Source organism: Durio zibethinus, chromosome 21 (genome assembly GCF_047325235.1).
Source record: "Durio zibethinus cultivar Kanyao isolate XHJ-2024 chromosome 21, ASM4732523v1, whole genome shotgun sequence".
Lineage (NCBI taxonomy): Eukaryota > Viridiplantae > Streptophyta > Magnoliopsida > Malvales > Malvaceae > Durio > Durio zibethinus.
Window position 1 is genome coordinate 21334970 of NC_143182.1, and position 19907 is coordinate 21354876.

Consider the following 19907-nt stretch of genomic DNA (forward strand, 5'->3'; position numbering starts at 1 on the left):
AATAAAATAAAAAAAATTATATTTTATATTTTTATATAAATAAAATTATGATACATAATTTTTGTATAAAACATTATATGAATACATAAATTTTACTATTTTACACTACACGAATATACTAATAATCAAATCCAACGGCATCAAACATTGCTTAAGTATCGTTTAGAGTTAAATATAAAAATAACTTTTATCTTATATATATTTTTTGTTAATTTGATAATTAAAAAAATAAAATTATTGGTTTAGTATTTTAATTTTTATTTTGTAATCTATTTTGATACTTAAAACGAATGCTTTTACCCCTCATTTGCATCCAAGATAAATAAGCAGTGAGGGTGAGCTGCTCATACTGATTGAAGAACTTCAATATCTGCGTTTAGGTCGCCACCCACTTCAATCTTCAATGTCTTAAATCCTAGTTTGCAATACTTAGCAGCCAGATCAAAAGCTTTAGCGGAAGCAGCAGTTGGAATCTATATATATAGAAATTAATCAGAGAGTCTCAATCTCAACCTCAACCATCTGCAAGTATTTCACCTACAATTCTTTTTATTACAATCTTATAATTAGTCTTTAAATAATTTTTTACAAACCTTAGGCAATGCTGAATTATAATTGATTAATTATATTATAGTAATTTTTGGAACTCAAATCCCATAAGAAATTTATTTAAGATTGATTAAATATTACTTGATAAATAAAAAAATTTGTAAAAAAAATTTAAGAGAAAAGTATTCTTGATAGACAAAATTTGTATGCTTATAAATAAGTATAATCTTTACAGAATTAGGTATGAGAAAAAAATATAAAAAAATTATAAAATTTATTAATAGATACCTCATAGAACTATAAGAAATTAACGTCTTTATAGATGTTTTATAGATATGTATGTTTGACTGGAATATGAGAGAATAAGATAGTCTATATAGATATGATGCATAAATGCACATAAGTATGTATTTATTTAGATTTAAAATACTTCATAGGATTAGAAGTGATTGAGAGAATCTATAGGTATTAATTATTGGGTTATTGATTTAGATTATTTGTTTCTAATTCTTTACAACTAGTGGATCTTTTCTCTTATTTGTGAACATAGCCCAATTAACCTAAACCACATTAAATTATTATTATTTGTGTGATTGATAGATTGATTGTTTGATTATGCTTCTCTTAACAACAATATTCAATTAATTAGGATTTTTTTGCCTAAAAACTGGTATCAGAGTTACTATGATCCTAATAAATAGTATTAGAACTGAAGATTCGAGATGTGGGAAAAGGCAAGCCCGAAGAAACTTGATTTAAGGAAAGAGTTTGAGTTCATATTTTGATGAATTAGTTTGTGTAAAATGTGAATACATAAAGAAGATTGTTACGAAACTTTCATTGCAGATGGAGTCAAACATCTCTAATATGAAGATTGATGATTGATGAAATTTTAGTCAATGTGAAGATTGAGAATAATAACTCAAATCTCATAAAAATTTTGTTTGAAATTAGTTAGATATAACTTAACGGATAAGAAGACTTACAAAAAAAGAATTATAAAAAGAAAAAAATTTTAATAGGCAAGTTTATATATTTATAAATAGATTAAGTCTTTATCAAATTAGGTATGAGAAAAAAAAAGTAAAAAAATTATAAAATTTTATTAGATAGACACCTTATAGAACTACAAGAATGTGTGTATATTTGAATGAATTACAATAGAATGAGATGGTTCACATAAATATAATCCATGGGTATATATTAGTGTGTATTTGTTTGATTTGAAAATATTTCATAAGATTAAAGAAAAATGAAAGAATCTATTGCTATTAATTGTTGAATGATTGATTAAGATTATATGTTTATAATTTTCTGTAACTAGTTGATCTTTTCTTTTATCCGTAAACGCAAATCAATTTAACTTATTCATGTTAAATTATTATCTTTTGTATAATTAATTGATTATTTGATTGCTTCGTTGGTGCCAACATTCAATTGATTGGGACTTTCTTGATTGATATCAAAATTGTCAATTATCTTAATAATATTATATGTGATGTGCTCCCAAAATTGATTATGACTAAATTAAACCACTCATAGTTAAACATTCATTGTAACGTAATATATATGATTGTAGTTGAGACTTAACTGTAGCAGCAGTTGACAAGGTATCGGACACTCCTCCAAATAATCTCCATAGGGGCACATCAATGCTATTAGCAACCGCATCAATCAATGCCATTTCCAGTCCAGCCCTAACCTTCAAACACAGAGACAGCTATAAGGATCCAATGCATTGTTCAAGAAAAGGGCAGCAAGCATACATAGTATTTCTTATATCTGTTTTTGAAATTTTTGTTTTTAAAGATTTTAAACACAAAAAATATATTTGGTAAATAATGTTGTCATATATTGAAAACATGAAACTTCATCTGGTGAATAATGTTTTTATTTTATTTAATCATACTAGAATTTGATAACATTAAAATAATATTATAATTAAATATAATATTAAATAATATAATTAGAAATTATTAATTAAATTTATATAAAAGGTAATAATAATATAAAAAAGTCAATAATATTAAATAAAATTATTTAATATCAATTTTTTTTCATAATAATAACTTGAATTAATATAATTCTATATTATATTCAAAAATATTATTTTATTTAGTTTTTATTTTTTAATTGTTGGAATATAAATTGGGTCAAGTGAACAAAAACCCTTTAACAAGCATTATCTAATTCATAATATGTGTTAATTTAGAATTCTATCAATAGAATTGAACTATATAAATAGGCATATATATATTTGTGAAAATTAAGAAAAAATATTATTCTAAAAAAAAGTTTGCTATTCACTTCCAGGAACAAATAAAAGGTATTCAAGAAATTAAAGGGACAGGTCGTAGCATACTCACTGAAGCAAATTCACTTCCAGGAACAATCTTTGACATCTGATCTAAAATCAAATTCAAAGTCACAGTGGGACCCTGCCCCAGAACTTCACATGCCTCTCACTTTTTCAAGAGCAATGGCCTGATTCCAGTTAACCCAAGGAAGAACTGACACCTCACCCCACCCAACACAGTCATTGCTCAGTTCAACTCTGACAGCCACATTCTCGACCTCTTCAAGCCTTGAAGATCCAATGGTCAACAGTTCATCAAGCCTAACATTCAATGGCCTCCCTTCAGCACGATGTACATCAACCCAGAAAATCTCAGTCAAGTTCTTCAATCCAATGCCTGTTCTATTCCTTTCAGTACTCTCAGCAACTGCTGCTTCAGTAATCAGCTCGCTGCTGCTAGTATTACAGCTGGCAATTACACGACCGAGCAAGTTTCTTGGATGTCTGTGCACGCATGGAGAGAAAAACAAAGAGTTTGTAGGACAACGAGAAGAAGCGAAACTAACACATGTTGAAAAAAGTCTAATTAATGTTGATTAACAATTGTCGTATCAACATTAAAGGAAAATTTTTAAAATTTGTAAAAAGTTTTTTTTAAAACTTAAAATATTTTTTAAAACTATTAAAAATTAGAAAAACTTAATAAAAAATGTCTTAAATTCAAAAAAAAAAAAAATCACAAAAATTTAAAAAATTGAAAATAAAAAAATCGAATTTTTTTAAAAAAATTGCAAAAATTTATAAAATTTTTGAAATTTTTTTCATTTTTTGAATCTTACAATTTTATTTTTTATATATATTTTTAATTATTATGAATTTTTTATTAAAATTTTTTAGTATGTTTCAGATTTTTAAAACTTTGTAATTTTTCATAATTTTTTAAAATTTTTGGAATTTTTCAAAAAATTTTAGATTTTTCTAATTTTCAAAAGTTTTCAAAAATTTTTAGATTTTTTTAACTTTCATTTTTTTAATTTTTTGTGAATTTTAAATAAATTTTATTTTTATTAAAATTATCCTTTTATAAATTTTTAAATTTTTTTTAAATTTTTGGATTTTTTAATAAATTTTTAAGATTTTTTTGAATTTTTTAAATTTTCATATTTTTAATTGTTATAATTTTAAAAATATATCATCTTTTAATTTTTATAATTTTTTAAAATAAATCATATTTTTTAAAAAATTTTCAAAATTTATTTTTGAAATTTTTTTGTTAATATAACAATAGATAATGTGATATTGCCTAAATTTTTTTTTTACACATGTTAATATCTTATTAGATATTCATACCACATTAATAAAATGATTAACAGTGTTGATCCAAAATTTCAAAGTGAATAATGGATTGAAACTTTGAATACTAAACTAATAATTATATTTTTTAAAATACTAAATTAACAAAAAATATATAATATAAAAGTCATTTTTATATTTAAGTCTATAGCTTACCAAAGTCAAGATCACAATATATGAAAAGACTTAAGCACCTTTGCCATTTCAAAATCTCACTTTACTCTCTTGTTAATATTATTATACTCTAATATCATGTTAGCATAATTTTTTTAAGATAAGATACAAATTTATCATTATTTTTTAAACGAGTGATTTCAATTTGTTACAGCATTTTAATTGATGTAATTTTATCATTTTTTTTTGTAAAATAAATTTATCATTATATTTCAAAATTTTAAACTGTTGTGAAATATTTAGTAGAAAATTTTCTTAAAAATTATTTTACAATTTAAAAAATTATTTTGAAAATGATAATACGAGAAAACCGATTTTTTATTTTATTTTTTAAGATAAGATATAAATTTACCATTATACTTATGAATAGATCTGGTAATTTATGTTATCGTATCATGTAAAATCATATATTTAAATCGTGTTTTATTATAAAATCGTATGTCACAATTCATATTAATATGAAAACATAAAATATAAATTTTATATTTTATTAAATATATTTATGATTTTTTAAAAATTTTAAGTAGTGTTATCTCTATATTTTTTATTCATATAATTTTTATATTGTATAATCGTATCGTATTTTAAATTGTCAAGTCTATTTATGAAGGTGATTTAAATTTGTCATTGATTTTTTAATTGGTGTAATATTATCATTGTAACTTTAATTTTAGATAATATTTGATATGGAGTGATCAATCCAAAAAATCATGGTAATTTATGCATAGCGATTAGATCACCGTGTTTGATAACTATTTAGTAATCTTATGCGATGATGATTTTGAATCACTAAGAGTAATTAAATCACTACATTGAAAAAGTGATCTAATTTTCGCCTAAAGAGGTGCGAAACTTTTATCGTTGGGGTGAAGTGATATGTAAAATTAATAATAATAAATATTACTCATTTAATATATGAATTAAATACTTATTTCTTCTTAAAATTAATTTAATTTTTTTATATTATAATTTTTATATTTTCAAATAATATTCATTAAAACAAGTTTAAAAATATTTTGTGTATTTTTAAAAATTTTTAAATTATTTATAAAATAATAGTTTAATTTTAATAAATTAATTTTATTTTCTAAGTCAAATAATTTTTACATAATTTATACTATAAAATTAGTTTATTATCAATAAATATATTTTTAATTTAATAATTTAATTATATTTATTATGAAGTAAATAAATATTTTATATACATATTATTATTTTTAAATAGCATTGAAATCATCATTAACTTGTGTAGTTATTATAATGTGTATGGTTATTTTGATATTTTCAAAAAATAATATTTAATTTTTAATAATACCAAATATAATAATTTTTAATTACTAAAAATTAATGAGTTTTAATTAAATAAAATGAGTTCATAAAATCACCTTAGTAATAAGTTCACCTTAATTATTAAATTATCATAATGATGTTGAAAATAATACCAAGTACTACCTTAAAATAAATTTATCATCATAATTCAAAATTTGAAAATATTCAACAAAAAAATTCTATTAGATACTGTTTTACAATTCAAAAAATAATTTTAAAAAAGATATGTCAGGAGAAAAAAAACAACTATGAAGCTAAAATATGATTATTTATTTATTATTTAATTTAATTTTTAATCATAGTATTTTCTATTCAATTGAATGCCACATAATCCAAATTTTTTATTTTTTTATTCTTATTTTATCATGACATTTTCTACTACTTATAATACAACATCAAAGATTTTCAATTGGTCTTTGTCTTTTCCTATCATTTTTTTAATTGTAAATAAATTTTTAATAGAATTTAATTGTAAATTTGCTCCAAATTAAAAATATAATAGTAAAATTACACAAGTTGAAAAGTAGTGATAATTTAACTTTAAACCACTCTTACAAGTAAAATAGTAAATTCGTACCTTATCATTTTTCTTTTATCGATCATGACATTTCTTTATTAAATAAAATTTCACATAATCCAACATTTTTTTCTTTTTATTTTTTCTTCTTTCATCATAGCATTTTTTGCTAAATATAATACCACAACATACTTTTAAATTGATCTTCATCTTTTTTTTTTTTTTTCTCATTTTCAATATTTTTTAATTATAAAACAGTTTCTAACAAAATATTTTACAAAATATTTCTCAACTTTTATATCTTGACCAAATTTTCTCTAAAATTGAAAATATTATGATAAATTTGCCTTAAAATTAAAAGTTTAGTGGTACAATTATACCAGTTGATATATTAGTGGTAAATTTGGAACCCTTTCGTAAGTAGAATGATAAATTTATGCCTTATTCATTTTTTTTTCCAAACTTTTATTTATTATGGATTAAATCCCTCTTTTGCATTATGCCACAATTTGCATGAGGTAATTAGAAAAAAAAAACTATTTATAAGAGAAATAATTTTAAATTAATTAATATTATAAACAATAAATATATTTCTATTAAAATAATGACAGTGCTAAAAAAATCAAAAAAATTACTTTAAAATATTGTTTTTAAATTTAAAATAATAAAATTTAATGTACTTAATCAAACTAATTCATGTATCTAACTAGAAATTAAATGAAAAAAAATAAAAGGGGTAGATTAAGAAATATTTAAAACGCCATATGCCACTTTTCTATTTATATTTTAATGTCAATGATTGTTTATTTTTAAAAAACCAGATGTAAGCTTCATTTTTATTCTGTTCCCGTTACAGTATAATTAAAACCTTACTTTTAATTATTTATTTTTATAAATTTTTAATTTAGGTTAATAATTGAGAATTTAGGTTATAGTACGTGGGTTGTTATCTTATGCCTTCGCTTTTTACTTTTATATTCGAGCATTTTTTCAATTATTATTATTTTTTTTAGTGAATGATGTATGGTTTATTGGTTTGTTTTAGTAATGATTAGGGGTGTAATCAATTGATTTATAGTTGTTACAATATTAAACTCGAGTTCAAACTCGATTCAAAATTTAAAGCTCAAAATTCGACTCGAATTCGATCAAATTTTATTTTTTTAGTTCTAACTCAACTCGAAATAAAAATCAAATTACTTAAACTCGTTCGATTATGCTCGATTAACATATAAAAATAAATTTGATTTTTATATTCGATAAAAGCTCGATTATTTGTGTTCAAATTCGAACTCGAATTCAAGATATTTTATTAATTAAAATAATAAAAATATATTTAAATATAAAAGTTCAATTAAACTCGCGAGTTATTCGAGTCAGTTATAAAAATACTCAAACTCAATTCGATTGATAAATCGAGCTACTCGAGCTCAACATCGACTTAATAATAAAGTCGAATTCAAGTTTTATTTGAATTAAACTCATATAATTTACGAATATTAATATATCATTTATACATTTAATAATGATTTGTGTGTGTTTCCTATTAAATTGAAAATCATATAACATATAAAACTTAAGAAAAAAGTTAAAGAGAGATAAGGATTGATAACATGTTATAAAAAGATTGGTGTTATTTGTGATGGAGTTTTCAAATGAATCAATTGCATTTGAAGGATGTTGGAGCGTGAGATACAATGTATTAAAAGTTTATTTTCAATAAAAATGACGTGGATGTATCGAAGTCATTGATTTATTTTTATTTTCAATAAAGATGATGTTGATGCATCGAAGCCGTTCATTTATTTCCTGTTGAATATTCATTATATATTCATAATTTTTATTAGAATTATAGAAGTTTAAATTTATGATACAATAAAAATATCACAAGCATATATATATATATATTTATACATATATAAATTATAAGCATATTTAAATAGAAAAAACAAAAAATTAATCTCATTCAACCGAAATCATAAGTTTTAAAATTAGAGAAATATGTCAAAGTACTGTTTTAAAAAAAGTAAAAATAAAAGTAAAAAAGAATGTGATTTACCTCTCATTAAGGATTCAACTATTGGATCACAAGTATTAACCATGATAGTATCATCTAACATGCTAATGAAAGCAAATGTTGCATCTTCTCCTTTGTGTCTATTTACATTATTTTCTCTCCTTCTACATTAGGCATGTAATTGGGATCTTGATCACACTTATGAAATTCTTCATCTTCAATTGAATGCATCTTCATATTCTCCATCTTATTTTCACATACCTGTTCAATTATGTTACTAACATGATCGGGTTAATTTTGGTCTGCTTGTAATATTTAGAATTTGTAAGGGTAAAATAAAAATTAAAAAAAAATTATTGAACCAAAAAGAGTATATATTCTCACTTCAAAAATTACTGTCAACACCCAATTACTTTTCACACCCTAAATTCAAAACCTAAAAAATAATTTTTAGTTATTACATCTCTAAATCACATTTTTTATTTTCTCTAAATACCCCTCACACCCATTTTTCCATTTCCTTCTCCATCTTTTATTCAACCTAAGCCGTCAAACCCTAACACTAAAAATCATCCTATAAACTTCAATCCAAACCTTAAAATCACAAGTTTCGAAGTTAATTAAACTACCAAGCTTCAATTTAGAGATAAATTGCATGTGATTCTGTTTGATTTTGACAAAATATTTATTAAATTGAAATATGATATTGAGTTTTCTTTTTGCATAAAATCATTAATTCTGAATTTGCATTTTTTAATGCAAAAACTTTTAAAAAATTTTTAAAATATAAATTTTAAAACTTTCATAAGTTTTCGAAAATATAAATCCAAAAACTTGTAAATCTCAAACTCTTCATCCCATCGATTTTCTGTCCACCTTGTGTATCAATTTTTATAATATACTAGATAATAATTGTAATTTCTATAGTCTATGATTTGTGATAGATATGGGTATATATGGAAAGAAAGATAAAAACCAAAGAAGAAGAGACGAAAAAAAGAGGCAAAAAAAAAAAGGTTAAAGTCGATATAGAACTTGAAAGATAATTTGTCAAAAAATGATTAAATGATCATTTAGAGATATTGTTATAAACGCAAATTTGAAATGTAGAAGGTAAATACTGGGGTGTGAACAAAAGCACCCAAAGCCAAAAGTTGAACCGCATAAATTGTTAAAAGTCTGTTCACTTGAAGCTATAGCTTCAACATTTGGTTGTCCAAAAACTATTAACTGCTTCTCGCATAATTTTTTTAAAACATTCCAAACACTAGGATTTTTTTTTTTTTTTTTATAATAATTGCTTATCAAAAGTGATCAAAAGTACAACCAAATCAGAGTGATCAAAAGTCATGGACAAATTAACATACAACCATAGAATAAGTACAATCATTGCAAAAAGGGGAAATAATTGTACTAATAGAACATGAAATTATTGAAAATGACAATATCGTATGAACCTTCATTTTTCTTACTATTCTAGTTAAATTTAGTGACTAATAAAATATGAAAAGTTTTTCCAAATAATGAAATTAATTTCTTTAAATTTTTGTTTTAAAAGTATAATAAGTCTTAAATTTCTAGAGAATGCCTATGCATTTTGAGATAACTTTTTTTTACAAAAAAGATAACAATTTAAAAATTAAAAAAAAAAAAACAATCATTAAAATTTAAACTTTAAATTTACTTAATGTCTTTGATCAATTAAATTTGTTACACACCCCAAACCAATTAATCCTTACAATTGCAGTTAACCAATAGAATTTTTGCTTGAGAAAGGTAAACTTTTAAATATCATTTATAAAATATTATTACAGTAAGCTTTTCATTGTTTTCTTTTCAGTTATTTCAGTCACTAAACGAATTAAATTCACTAGTTTGCTTAAACTTAATTTGTTTCTCTTAAAACTGTCGAAGAATGAATGTTCAATAACTAGAAAAAACAACACAGCAATTTATAGATAGCAATAACTAGAAACTTTTAAAAAGATAATAATGCATTGCTTATAACAGTAAGGCCATGCTTAGACTCTACAAAAACAAATCTTTCAAGTGCCTTCGCACAAATCTCATCTCTATTTTCTTCCTTCTTCGAAAGCGATAAGGAATGCTTTAAAAAAATAATTTATATAATGAAAAAAATGACCACCTGCTACCACTACGTAGCATCCTCATATATGACGTGAAGAGTTTTTTAAAAAGATATATATAATATAGAAGTAAGGAAGCAGCAGTCTCACTTGATTTCACTGAGTCTGGTGTGTTTCTTCTTGGTTCTTTGCTTTGCCTCTAAGCATGTCAGTGACCCTCATGATTCGCATGAATCTGGTATCCTCTGCCGGTGCAGGTGCTGCCGCAGCTTTTGGGGATTCAACTGGCTCAGTTGGTGATTCAGTAATCTCTTTCTTGCCTAGCAGCCCACCCTCACCAAAGAAACTAGTCACCGATGATGCAATCCCCAGGTGAGCTCCCATCACCTTACTCAAAGCCTCAAAAGTCCCACCCGACCTTTCTTTCAATATTATTTCAAGGGCTTCTTTGTGTGCTGGATCTAGTGCATCAGGGTCTTTGAACATGTTTTGTATGGTAGGAAGGAGGAAATCGCGAATGCTATTTGCTGAAAGATCTGCAACAAAATGAGAATAAGCACCAAAATACAACAAAAGAAACCTTATTGCAATGACCATCCCACCCGTCCAGAAGGCAGGATGACCAATAGGCCTGTGGTTTTCCACTAACATACACATAATCAGTGATTACTATGAGTAACAGTTCAACTGAGTTAATTCATTGTAAACCGAGAAAAGTTCAATGCAGGCACACAAAAGTTGATGCGACTAAAGCATCACCATAAGTAGGGCATATTTGATGTTTGTCCAGCTTGCCATCGAATCAGGGGAATAAGGCTCCAATAAGGTGTTCAAAGGAAAATATAGACAAAATTTATTCTTACTACAAACAGAATATAAACATAATATAGTGATTATATTATAAGAAGAACCTTTCAAGGAAAAATGGAAAAATGATAAAATTGTAGTAATCATTATTAATCCTTCTTGACTTCCTACCAGGCAAGCCAGCACATAATGCATGATGTGTATGGTTTTAATCTGAGATTTATGAATATCACTAGTGACGGAAAGGAAACCAACTTATGAGGCCACAAATAAAACCCAGCTATCTCGAACCAATCCCACTCCCCCCAACCCTGCCGGCACATCTCTTCCCCTTCCCCGGTGCCTTAGGAATGAAAATTGACTAGCAAGTGAATTTTTACTCTGTTCCCTCCCCTCCCCTTCTCTTTTCTGTGATGACAAGGGAAATAACAGAGAACAGATAAGGGGGAGAAGAGATGTCTCCAGTCACTAAGAGAAGCAAACCTGTTGCATCAACAGCACGAATGGCTTCACAAAATACATTAGCTCTCTGCCGACGATGCATCACATCAGTTGCAGAAACAGGCGTGCTTGTCAGTTGGAAAATCTTAGATAAAAGATGTAAATCATGTTAAGGAAACAATGGCTTCACACAATAATTGGAGACTGGCAACCACTAAAATGGCTAAATCAAAATGCACAATCAATGAATGAAGTTCTAAAAGTTGATTTTCACATGAAAGTCGAGGATATAATCCCTTAGTCTCTCTGTTGTATGTGGAACTGCTACCACTAATGAACGGACCACAGCAATGGTTGCTTCATGGGATCCATCTTCAAGAAAAGCATCCATTTGAACACGTATTTTATCAACAATCTGCAACATAATGAGTTAGCAAGAACAATGTATAGGAACAGCACCAGCATGAATCAGAATAAAAACCTTGTACCATGTCATTTTTAAAATGTTGTGCCACAGCTCCAAATGCGTCTATGCTTGCATACTTCACATTCAGGTTTTGGTCAGAGCCAAGGGTAATCAAGGCAGGGAGAACATGTGTAGATGCAACTTTTGCTCCAATATATGGCACCTGTTAAATGTATGAAGTCAATATCTAACTATCAGATATAGCAGGATATATTTGTTTCAAAGGAAAGAGAAACATACAATGACTTTCAATATATTGGCAGCACTGATCTTCATTTCTATATTAGAGCTTACAACCATTTCCCACAAGATATTGAATATCATACCATGATGCTCTTCAAATGTGCTGCATTATTGAAGAATATTTTTTGTGAAATTTTCAGTAATAAATAACAAATAATTGGGACAAAAGGTTTTTAATTACAAACCAAAGGAAGCGGACAGCATTAACAATATCAATGTTGTGTGTTGTAGACTGATTCTCTTTCATGGCACCTTCAACTAGTAGCTTTCTCAAATAGTCTGCTAACTGTTCACGCTTACCAGGAGATCCTAGAACACCCGCCAAGAGAAGTGGCAGGATACCTAGAATAGCAAGCCTCTCTGCAACAGCTGTTCTTGGTCTGAGACCTGCAACCAAGCAACAATTAAGGATTATTCAATGATAATATTTTAACAAGATTCTATGGATCCAGTACCTTTGATTCTTGAATGAATGTTGGGAGGGAAAAACATCAAATCAGCATCATCCCCAACCGCTACCAAGAATACAGGTAGCATTATGTGCGTCAAATAAGAATCCCCAAAACATTCAGAAACGGCTAACAAAAACTGCAATATCATGATATAGATTAGCAGCAAGAACACAAGCATTATTTTCAATAGAACAAGCAATGATGAAAGCAGAAAATCCCATTAAAAATGCAATATTGACCAAAATACCTTGGTAGTTCGGTTTCTTAAACTATCTTCTTTCTGGGGTAACAACCAAGCCAGCTGCAGCAAACCAGAAAGGCAATCGACATGCATCCATTCAAATGCAGGCCATTCGACATGTCCCCTAGTAGAATATTAAAATCTATCAAAATCAGATCTGTTCATAACTAAGCTATCAAATATCATCCATATGCTCATCCAAAAGTCAGATAGAAAAAAGTAAATGCAAATCCAGTCAAATCAACAAAGAAAAAACAAAAGCTTACCCTGCATACAGTTCAAGTATGGAGGTGGAAAATATTGTCCCATTTGACTCCGAAACAGATGAGAATGGGCATGTCTCAATGGCTTTCTGATGCACATAAGGAAGCAATTCAGCCAACATTCTTAACAAAACATCAAGATTCCAACGCTCTCGTTCACCTAAAACACGAAGGTGGGACTCCAATGATCCTTCAACTCCAGAAAGAGGTGGGCAACGCTAAGAATATTGAGGGAATGATATTAAAACATAGAAGTATTGCAAACTGGAAATGTGGTAGTATCCACTGGTAATTGAGAAATGAAAGGGTGAAAAGTTACCTGAGCAGAGCCTAAGATATGAGAGAGTAGAACTCTCAAAATATTGTCTAACTTGTTTCCCCAATTTATTATTGCAGGAAGTAGTTCTTTTAGTGTAGTTTCAACCACCACTCCAGATGGATCACAGGCTAATTGGAACATCAATTCCTCAACCTATGAATAAACAAATAAGGCATTGGAGAATTTATATATATATATATATATATATATATATTTTGTTATACTCTTTATTTCGTTCAAGCCATGATATGATATTATGCTAAGGGCAAAAGGCTCCATTCCCTAGACCATGGGTCATCAACCTGTTCTAGAGCTTACATTGTAGCCAATTCTGTCAAGTCAGAATTCTTCTCCATGATTGCCTCGAAGCATATTTAATGAAGCTGACCTTGAAATATTTATCCATAAGCGGAAAGAGTGGAAGCAGCAAGGCCAGGTTGTGTGCAGCAGCTTCTCGAACAACAGTTGCAGGATCTTCAATCAGTTGTTGCACAATAGATAAAATAAGAGAATCACGAATCTCAGGTTGGACAAATTCAGCAAGCTCTCCGCATGATTGAGCAACCAGCAACCTACGCTCCTCATACATATGATTTATCTGCATTTAGAAAACAAAAAATAAATAAATTGAAATCAGCTACTACAAATATAACTAAGACAAGCAAGAAATAAGCAGTGCAGAAACTCACTTGTTCCCAGCACTGGGGGAGCAATTCTGTTTCCGTTCTCATCTCCCCCACATTTTTGGCAAGGGTAACACATGCCTGAAATGAAGTTGAAAAAATTTAGCACCATATCCAAACTTGTATCTATTGGATGCTAAAATGTGATCTATGAATGGTAACATACATCCATTATGATTCGCCTCTGCTGTTCATCTGGACGTTTAATCAAATTGAAGAGTGTGTGTGTCAATGAATCTCGAGTGCTGTTATCTGGATGCCGCTCAATAGCACACATTATCAGCGGAAGAAGCTCCTAGAGATAAATAAAATAAATAAGGAATTAAAATAAATTCATAAAAAATAATAAACATGATACATTTCCGAGTAAAAGCTATTATAGTCCAAAAGTGACCTCCCGATGGTTAATCAAAACATATGGAACAATCTTAGGCAAGGCATCTGCAAGGATTTGAATCGTTCCCAAACCCTGTCAAAATAAAAACTCTGCATCAGACATGATATATTTATTTGAATTTCTATGATGGGAAACACAAGGATAGAGCAGACAAAGGGAGAACAGTCACAAAGGTTGGGGAATAAGGACTGGGAGGCAAGTAAGGTTTACAAATAAAAGAAATTATGCTATTCAAATGGAGAGCCTATCTAAAATGTAAACAGACATGAAAAATCTCATATACAGGATAAGAGCCCCAACCCACCCAATTGCCCCACCAAATCCACAGACAGAGAAATCACTGCTACCACCCTTGAGGATAAGGATATACTATCATTAAGAAAAATAAAAACTTGCCGTATTATCAGGAGCAGGTCCACAGCCAAGGTTTTCTGATTTTAAATGCAACCCACCATCTTCTGATGGTAGTTTCTCATCTTGTTGGGAAAGAATTCCAGCATCTGGGAAACAATCAGTACTGCTTGAAGTATTCATAACTGATTCTGGCAAATTTTCTTCAGGCTTGTGAGTGCTGGTCTCGAATGTTTGAAGTGGCATTAATGGCGTGTTGCTGTCTACAACTTCTGCCGCTTCAATAGGATGAGAGATTAGAGTTTTATTTTCATCCATCTCAACGACTTTCTCTTCTGTCTGTATTGATTCTTTCTCACCAAAGCTGGAATCAACTAAATCTGAAATATGTGTTTTCTCTGCCTTTAATCTTTCAATTTCCACCTGCAAAGACTTTATTTCTTCCTTGTAACTTTTGAAGGCCTGGGATTGAGTAGAGTCAACATTAGTAGCCCCCGAATTTTGTACAGAATGAGATCCTTCAATGTGCATTTTCAGAGATGTGATTTCAGCTCTACAATCATTTAGTTCCTGCCTTTGGTGCTCACAGGCATGTTTCAGATCTTGTATCTGAAGAAATATGAAGTCAATGTAGAAATTACCATTTTAGCATTACCAAGGACCTGCTCTAAAAGCAATTATCTTAAGAGAGAACTACCAGCTTATCCTTGTCCTTCAGATCCTTCTGAGCAGCTTCCAAGGATTTCGTTAATGCATTCATTTGACCTTCAGCCAAATTCTTGTTTTTAATCAAGCACTCTTTCTCATGATTTAAACTCTCATTTGCTTTTTTTAATGAGTCATTTTCTCGAATCATAGAAATTTTCTCCTGCAACATAAGAGGCATTAATGTCTTCAAAAATAAGAAATTCACTGCAAGTAGAAAGATCTAATGAAGTGTAACAGCAAATATTGTAGAAACGTTGATCCTTCGTAATCAAAATTGACATCTTAATTGCCAAAGATATTAAGTCAAGCAACATGTATCTACAACATGTAGAAGAAGTATCTATAACAAGCAATGTCAACCACATCCAAATGTAGTAAAAAAAAAAAAAAAGCCTTGTCGGCCAAGATTGCAAGTCAAAGATCCATTTTCATCTCTGATTGATATGTAAAGAGCAAAGATTTTTTTTTGATGAACAAGTTCCATAACATAATACTACAAGCAACACCTTTATTAACAAACTAGAATAAGTTTGAAGTACTTTGTAATGAATATTACAACTGACAGTTCATGTTGATTTTATTGCACTCAGCAAGGGATTTGAAAAGATATGTACAAACACAACACAAAAAATGCAAAAAAAAAAAAAAAAAAGCGGGTGACTGAAATAATAATTTTTCCCTCTAAGCAAAGTCAACAGTAATAAAGAACAATAGCTATAAAGTAAAAATACGAAAAATATTCAGTATGATTTGATACGAACAGTCAAAAACAACTGACCTACCTCAGCAGCTTCTGAAGTTGAAGAGAGGTACTGATAATAATAATGGCGTAAGGCATCAGGTACAGATGCTGGTGAGTTTTCCCAAACATCTAGTTTCTGATCTGTAACCTGAGGTTAAACAATAAATCAGCTATGACAACTAGCTGTAAAAGATGCAAATTCACCAGATTACACTCCCGCTTCATATCCCTTCAGAGGCCTCAAAAGCTACTTGTGTAGGAGAAAAATTAAGACATACCAAAAAGAAAGATGAAAATCAGCTTCTCTGAATTCTATGATCATTACAGTCTCTCTCTCTCTCTCTCTCTCTCTCTCTCTCTCTCTCTTTGCTGATTTTACAATTGAAAAAGGTGGCAGAACACCCATAGAAAAAGCAGATTACTTAGGTTCTAATGTTAAATCAAGAGCCAGATCAACCCCAGGCTGTGTTTTCTGTCTTTTAAACTATCTTCATGTTCAGAAAATCTAAGCTTAATATGTTATAGGGCAAGTATTTTGTGCTTGTAGTTTCAAAATAATAATTCAAAATTTCCACAATTTTCAGATTATTGAGTTTTGCATTAAGCTTAGAGCATTTGGATTGGCAGGACAGCCAGCCCTTGCAGCCAAACCAATCACAAAGAACAGTTGAGGTCCTCTAATGCTAGTTGATGCAGATTTACAGAATTAAAAATAAGTAACAAGAAGAAAACACTACCAATAGTTCCGCATACCTCTTCATAAAACGTCATTGCAGTTAGTCGGTATCCAGCTATCAGCAAATATTCCTTGACCGCACAATTTAGATCTTTTCGCTCATTAGCCTTCAATGGGCCCAAATCAGAGAAGGGAGCATCTCTCTTTTGTCGATGGATTTCCAGTGCATGATTTATAGAATTGCTCCCACTTGATTCTACATATGCATCCAACATAAAAGGAATTAACAAATGCCAGAAGCATGGTGGCTAACTAATGATTAAAGCATGCACAAATAGAATAATCCTGCTGTGCCCAACTGCCCATATGTGGCCAGCGGAGATCCTACAAAGCCCACCAATTATGCAAAACAGTTGTCAATGAAAAGCAACTGCTGCAGAAATATGGGTGTCATTCCCAAATAATGTATGAATATCTAGGATGATAAGGAGAAAACTACATTTCATTCTATGCATAGACATAGTCATGCAAGTTTGCCAACCTCATGTAATGCAAAAAGAGCCAAAAGAACAATTTCCTCATTGTTTACTTTTACCACAAGTAACTCACCAATAGTGAACTCATATGATTTGGGTAGCTACTCTTGAGCATTTTGTTGCTTCTAATGATTCTTAGAGCCATAAATAAAATGCATAGAAAAAATGTATCATTCAAAGAGATTAAATTTTCTCTAAAAATATCATTTACAAAAAAAAAATAAAAAAGACTCTGTTTGATTGATGTTTTTACTATTTGCTTCCTTTTTCTGCAAAATCCTAACAAGAAAGCAAAAGGCAAAAAAAGTACAAATAAATAGAAAACAAAAGGCAAATAACAAAAGCATCAACCAAATGGATTGTAAATTCAAATATTGGATAAAAATTAAATGCTACCACTCAATTTATCCTGAGGGAGATCTGCTTTCCTTTGTAACTCAGTCTTGAGTTTTATAATGTCTTCTTGAGCTAAACGCAGTTCATAGTCACTAAGTGCTAATTTTTCTTCTATTGCTTCTTTCTCTGCTAGCAAACTCTGAGGGTCTACAACTGCATTTCAAGAAATAAAAGGATAGATGAAACTATCAATAAGGTTCACATATTCCAATTTTAATATTCTTACATAAAAATAAACTCATAGATTTCATTCTTCCAGAAAAGATCAAATTTTATTATATTTTTTTCTTATATACAAATTTGGATTTTCAAAAATATTAAAGCTCCCTTACCTTGTTAGTTTCGCTACTTGATTTCTATACAACACTTTTGTTAGGGGCATTTTAGTGTCCAAAAGGCAAAATAGACAATTATCCTCCAGAGTATAAGTTAGTTGACAAGTAGAGGCATTATGATCATTTCAACCAAGCTTACATGTCGGACCGACCTAAAATCCCAGGGTTTACGTCAACTCGACCACCTCAGTAACCTATAAGTTAGTGCTCCAAGATGCTAATTTATCATGCCCTAAGTAGACTATCAACTGCCAGCTCAGCTCGAGCTTACGAGATCAGCCCTAGTCCCCTATGCTGACCTCGGACATCCTAGACCCAAAATCCCCCATCACACAGTTATAAATAACCCCATCCAGATATCAATAAGCCATCTAACACTTAGCTTTTAAGTCTTTCTTCTGCTTCTCATTCCTAGACTCTGACTAAAGCATCGGAATACAAACGCCTAAATAACTCCCAGCCTTTGTGGTTGGCGGATCTCTCTTTCTTGTGTTTTCAGGATTTTATCCCTCATGGACAGTTCGACACAAACAACTTTCGGAATCAAATTTCCTCTACATTTCGATCTAATCATAAGTAACACTTAAAACACATTTCATTTTTTTTAATTAAAAAAGAAAGAAAATTTCTATGCCCAAATCATTTCCGATTCGATACCTGAAAGAGAAATTTTTTTTAAAAAAAAGTAGTACCTCGAATGGAGTTGTAACGAGAGATTTGATCAGCGGGAAAATGAGAAGGATCGGAGAAGAACTCCTTGAGGCGAATAGCATGAGCGTCACGGCCATCGTCGAGAAGCTCGTGGAGTAATTCAAATGCCGTCAACAAGTAATTTTCTTCTAGTAGAAAATTCACCACGCAATTGCACAGCGATGATCTCTCTACATCCATCATCTAATTCTTTTCCAATCAATCAATCACGCCGTTTATCAACATCAGGATCTAATCAAACATTTCTCTCAAAACAAAACCTCCCTTTTTATGGTAACGAAATGGTTTCAGTTTCAGAGCTCGTGTTTTCTTGAAAGTCTTTAAGCTGGAAGGCGAGGGAGAGACTTTCGATTTGGTGTGACCGAAAAGTATTAAGATTTCCTGGAGTTGATCTAGTATGGGCCGTTGACCTAATGAGGTTTTCAAATTTAGATCTGGGCGAGGTCGGACGTGGGCTGTAGGATCCGTCAGATTGAGCACGTGCATCGGTGCATGAGAGTTTGGAGTAGCGTTAGCATGACTGCATGAGAGTTTGTTTAATTGCTTTTCTTGTTTGAAACGGTAAATTTGGCTGATTTGGGTTGAACTGAAATCTTTCTTCGCTTTTTTTTTCCCCTTAATGTTATGAATCTTTTTATGAAATAATATTTTGAATTATGGGTACATTTGATCGATAAGACTATGCACAAGAAACAATAAGATAAAATTATGATAGACTTGAATTAAATAAAGTCATTTATTTTATATTATGTTTAATGGTTCAAAAGATTATATAAGATAATTATGACAAGATGGTATCTTTTAAAGAAATATTTTAA

At 29.3% G+C, this 19907-nt stretch overlaps 1 protein-coding gene and 1 pseudogene across 4 annotated transcripts; both read right to left on the minus strand.

Annotated features, from left to right (window-relative positions):
* Positions 1-296: 296 nt before the first annotated feature.
* LOC111306595 (L-Ala-D/L-amino acid epimerase-like) lies at positions 297-8481 on the minus strand (annotated as a pseudogene).
* Positions 8165-19493, minus strand: LOC111305768 (uncharacterized). Of its 4 annotated transcripts, none has more exons than XM_089749887.1 (21): positions 19071-19493; positions 18044-18196; positions 17189-17367; positions 16476-16583; positions 15683-15853; positions 15031-15594; positions 14632-14706; positions 14404-14532; positions 14244-14318; positions 13943-14152; positions 13555-13707; positions 13239-13453; positions 12979-13096; positions 12735-12867; positions 12465-12666; positions 12277-12382; positions 12059-12199; positions 11862-11985; positions 11613-11729; positions 10473-10858; positions 8165-8512 (listed from the first exon to the last, which is right to left on the minus strand). In XM_089749887.1, exons 1-20 carry the CDS (start codon positions 19270-19272, stop codon positions 10479-10481), a joined length of 3555 nt encoding a protein of 1184 aa, XP_089606013.1. In that variant the 5' UTR covers positions 19273-19493; the 3' UTR covers positions 8165-8512; positions 10473-10478. The 4 variants fall into 4 exon arrangements, with proteins under 4 accessions (XP_089606013.1, XP_089606014.1, XP_022759283.2 ...); XM_089749888.1 differs by having other exon boundaries at positions 8186-8496; XM_022903548.2 differs by lacking the exon at positions 8165-8512 and having other exon boundaries at positions 10212-10858.
* Positions 19494-19907: the final 414 nt, after the last annotated feature.

Excerpts from the sequence above, each read along its gene's own strand:
- LOC111305768 (XM_089749887.1), bottom strand. The coding sequence starts at position 19,272 with ATGATGGATGTAGAGAGATCATCGCTGTGCAATTGCGTGGTGAATTTT. Across the intron at positions 17,368-18,043 it reads CCCTCAGGATAAATTGAGTG|AATCAAGTGGGAGCAATTCT; the intron begins GTAGCATTTAAT and ends ATGCATATGTAG. Across the intron at positions 14,153-14,243 it reads TCCCCCAGTGCTGGGAACAA|ATAAATCATATGTATGAGGA; the intron begins GTGAGTTTCTGC and ends TTCTAAATGCAG.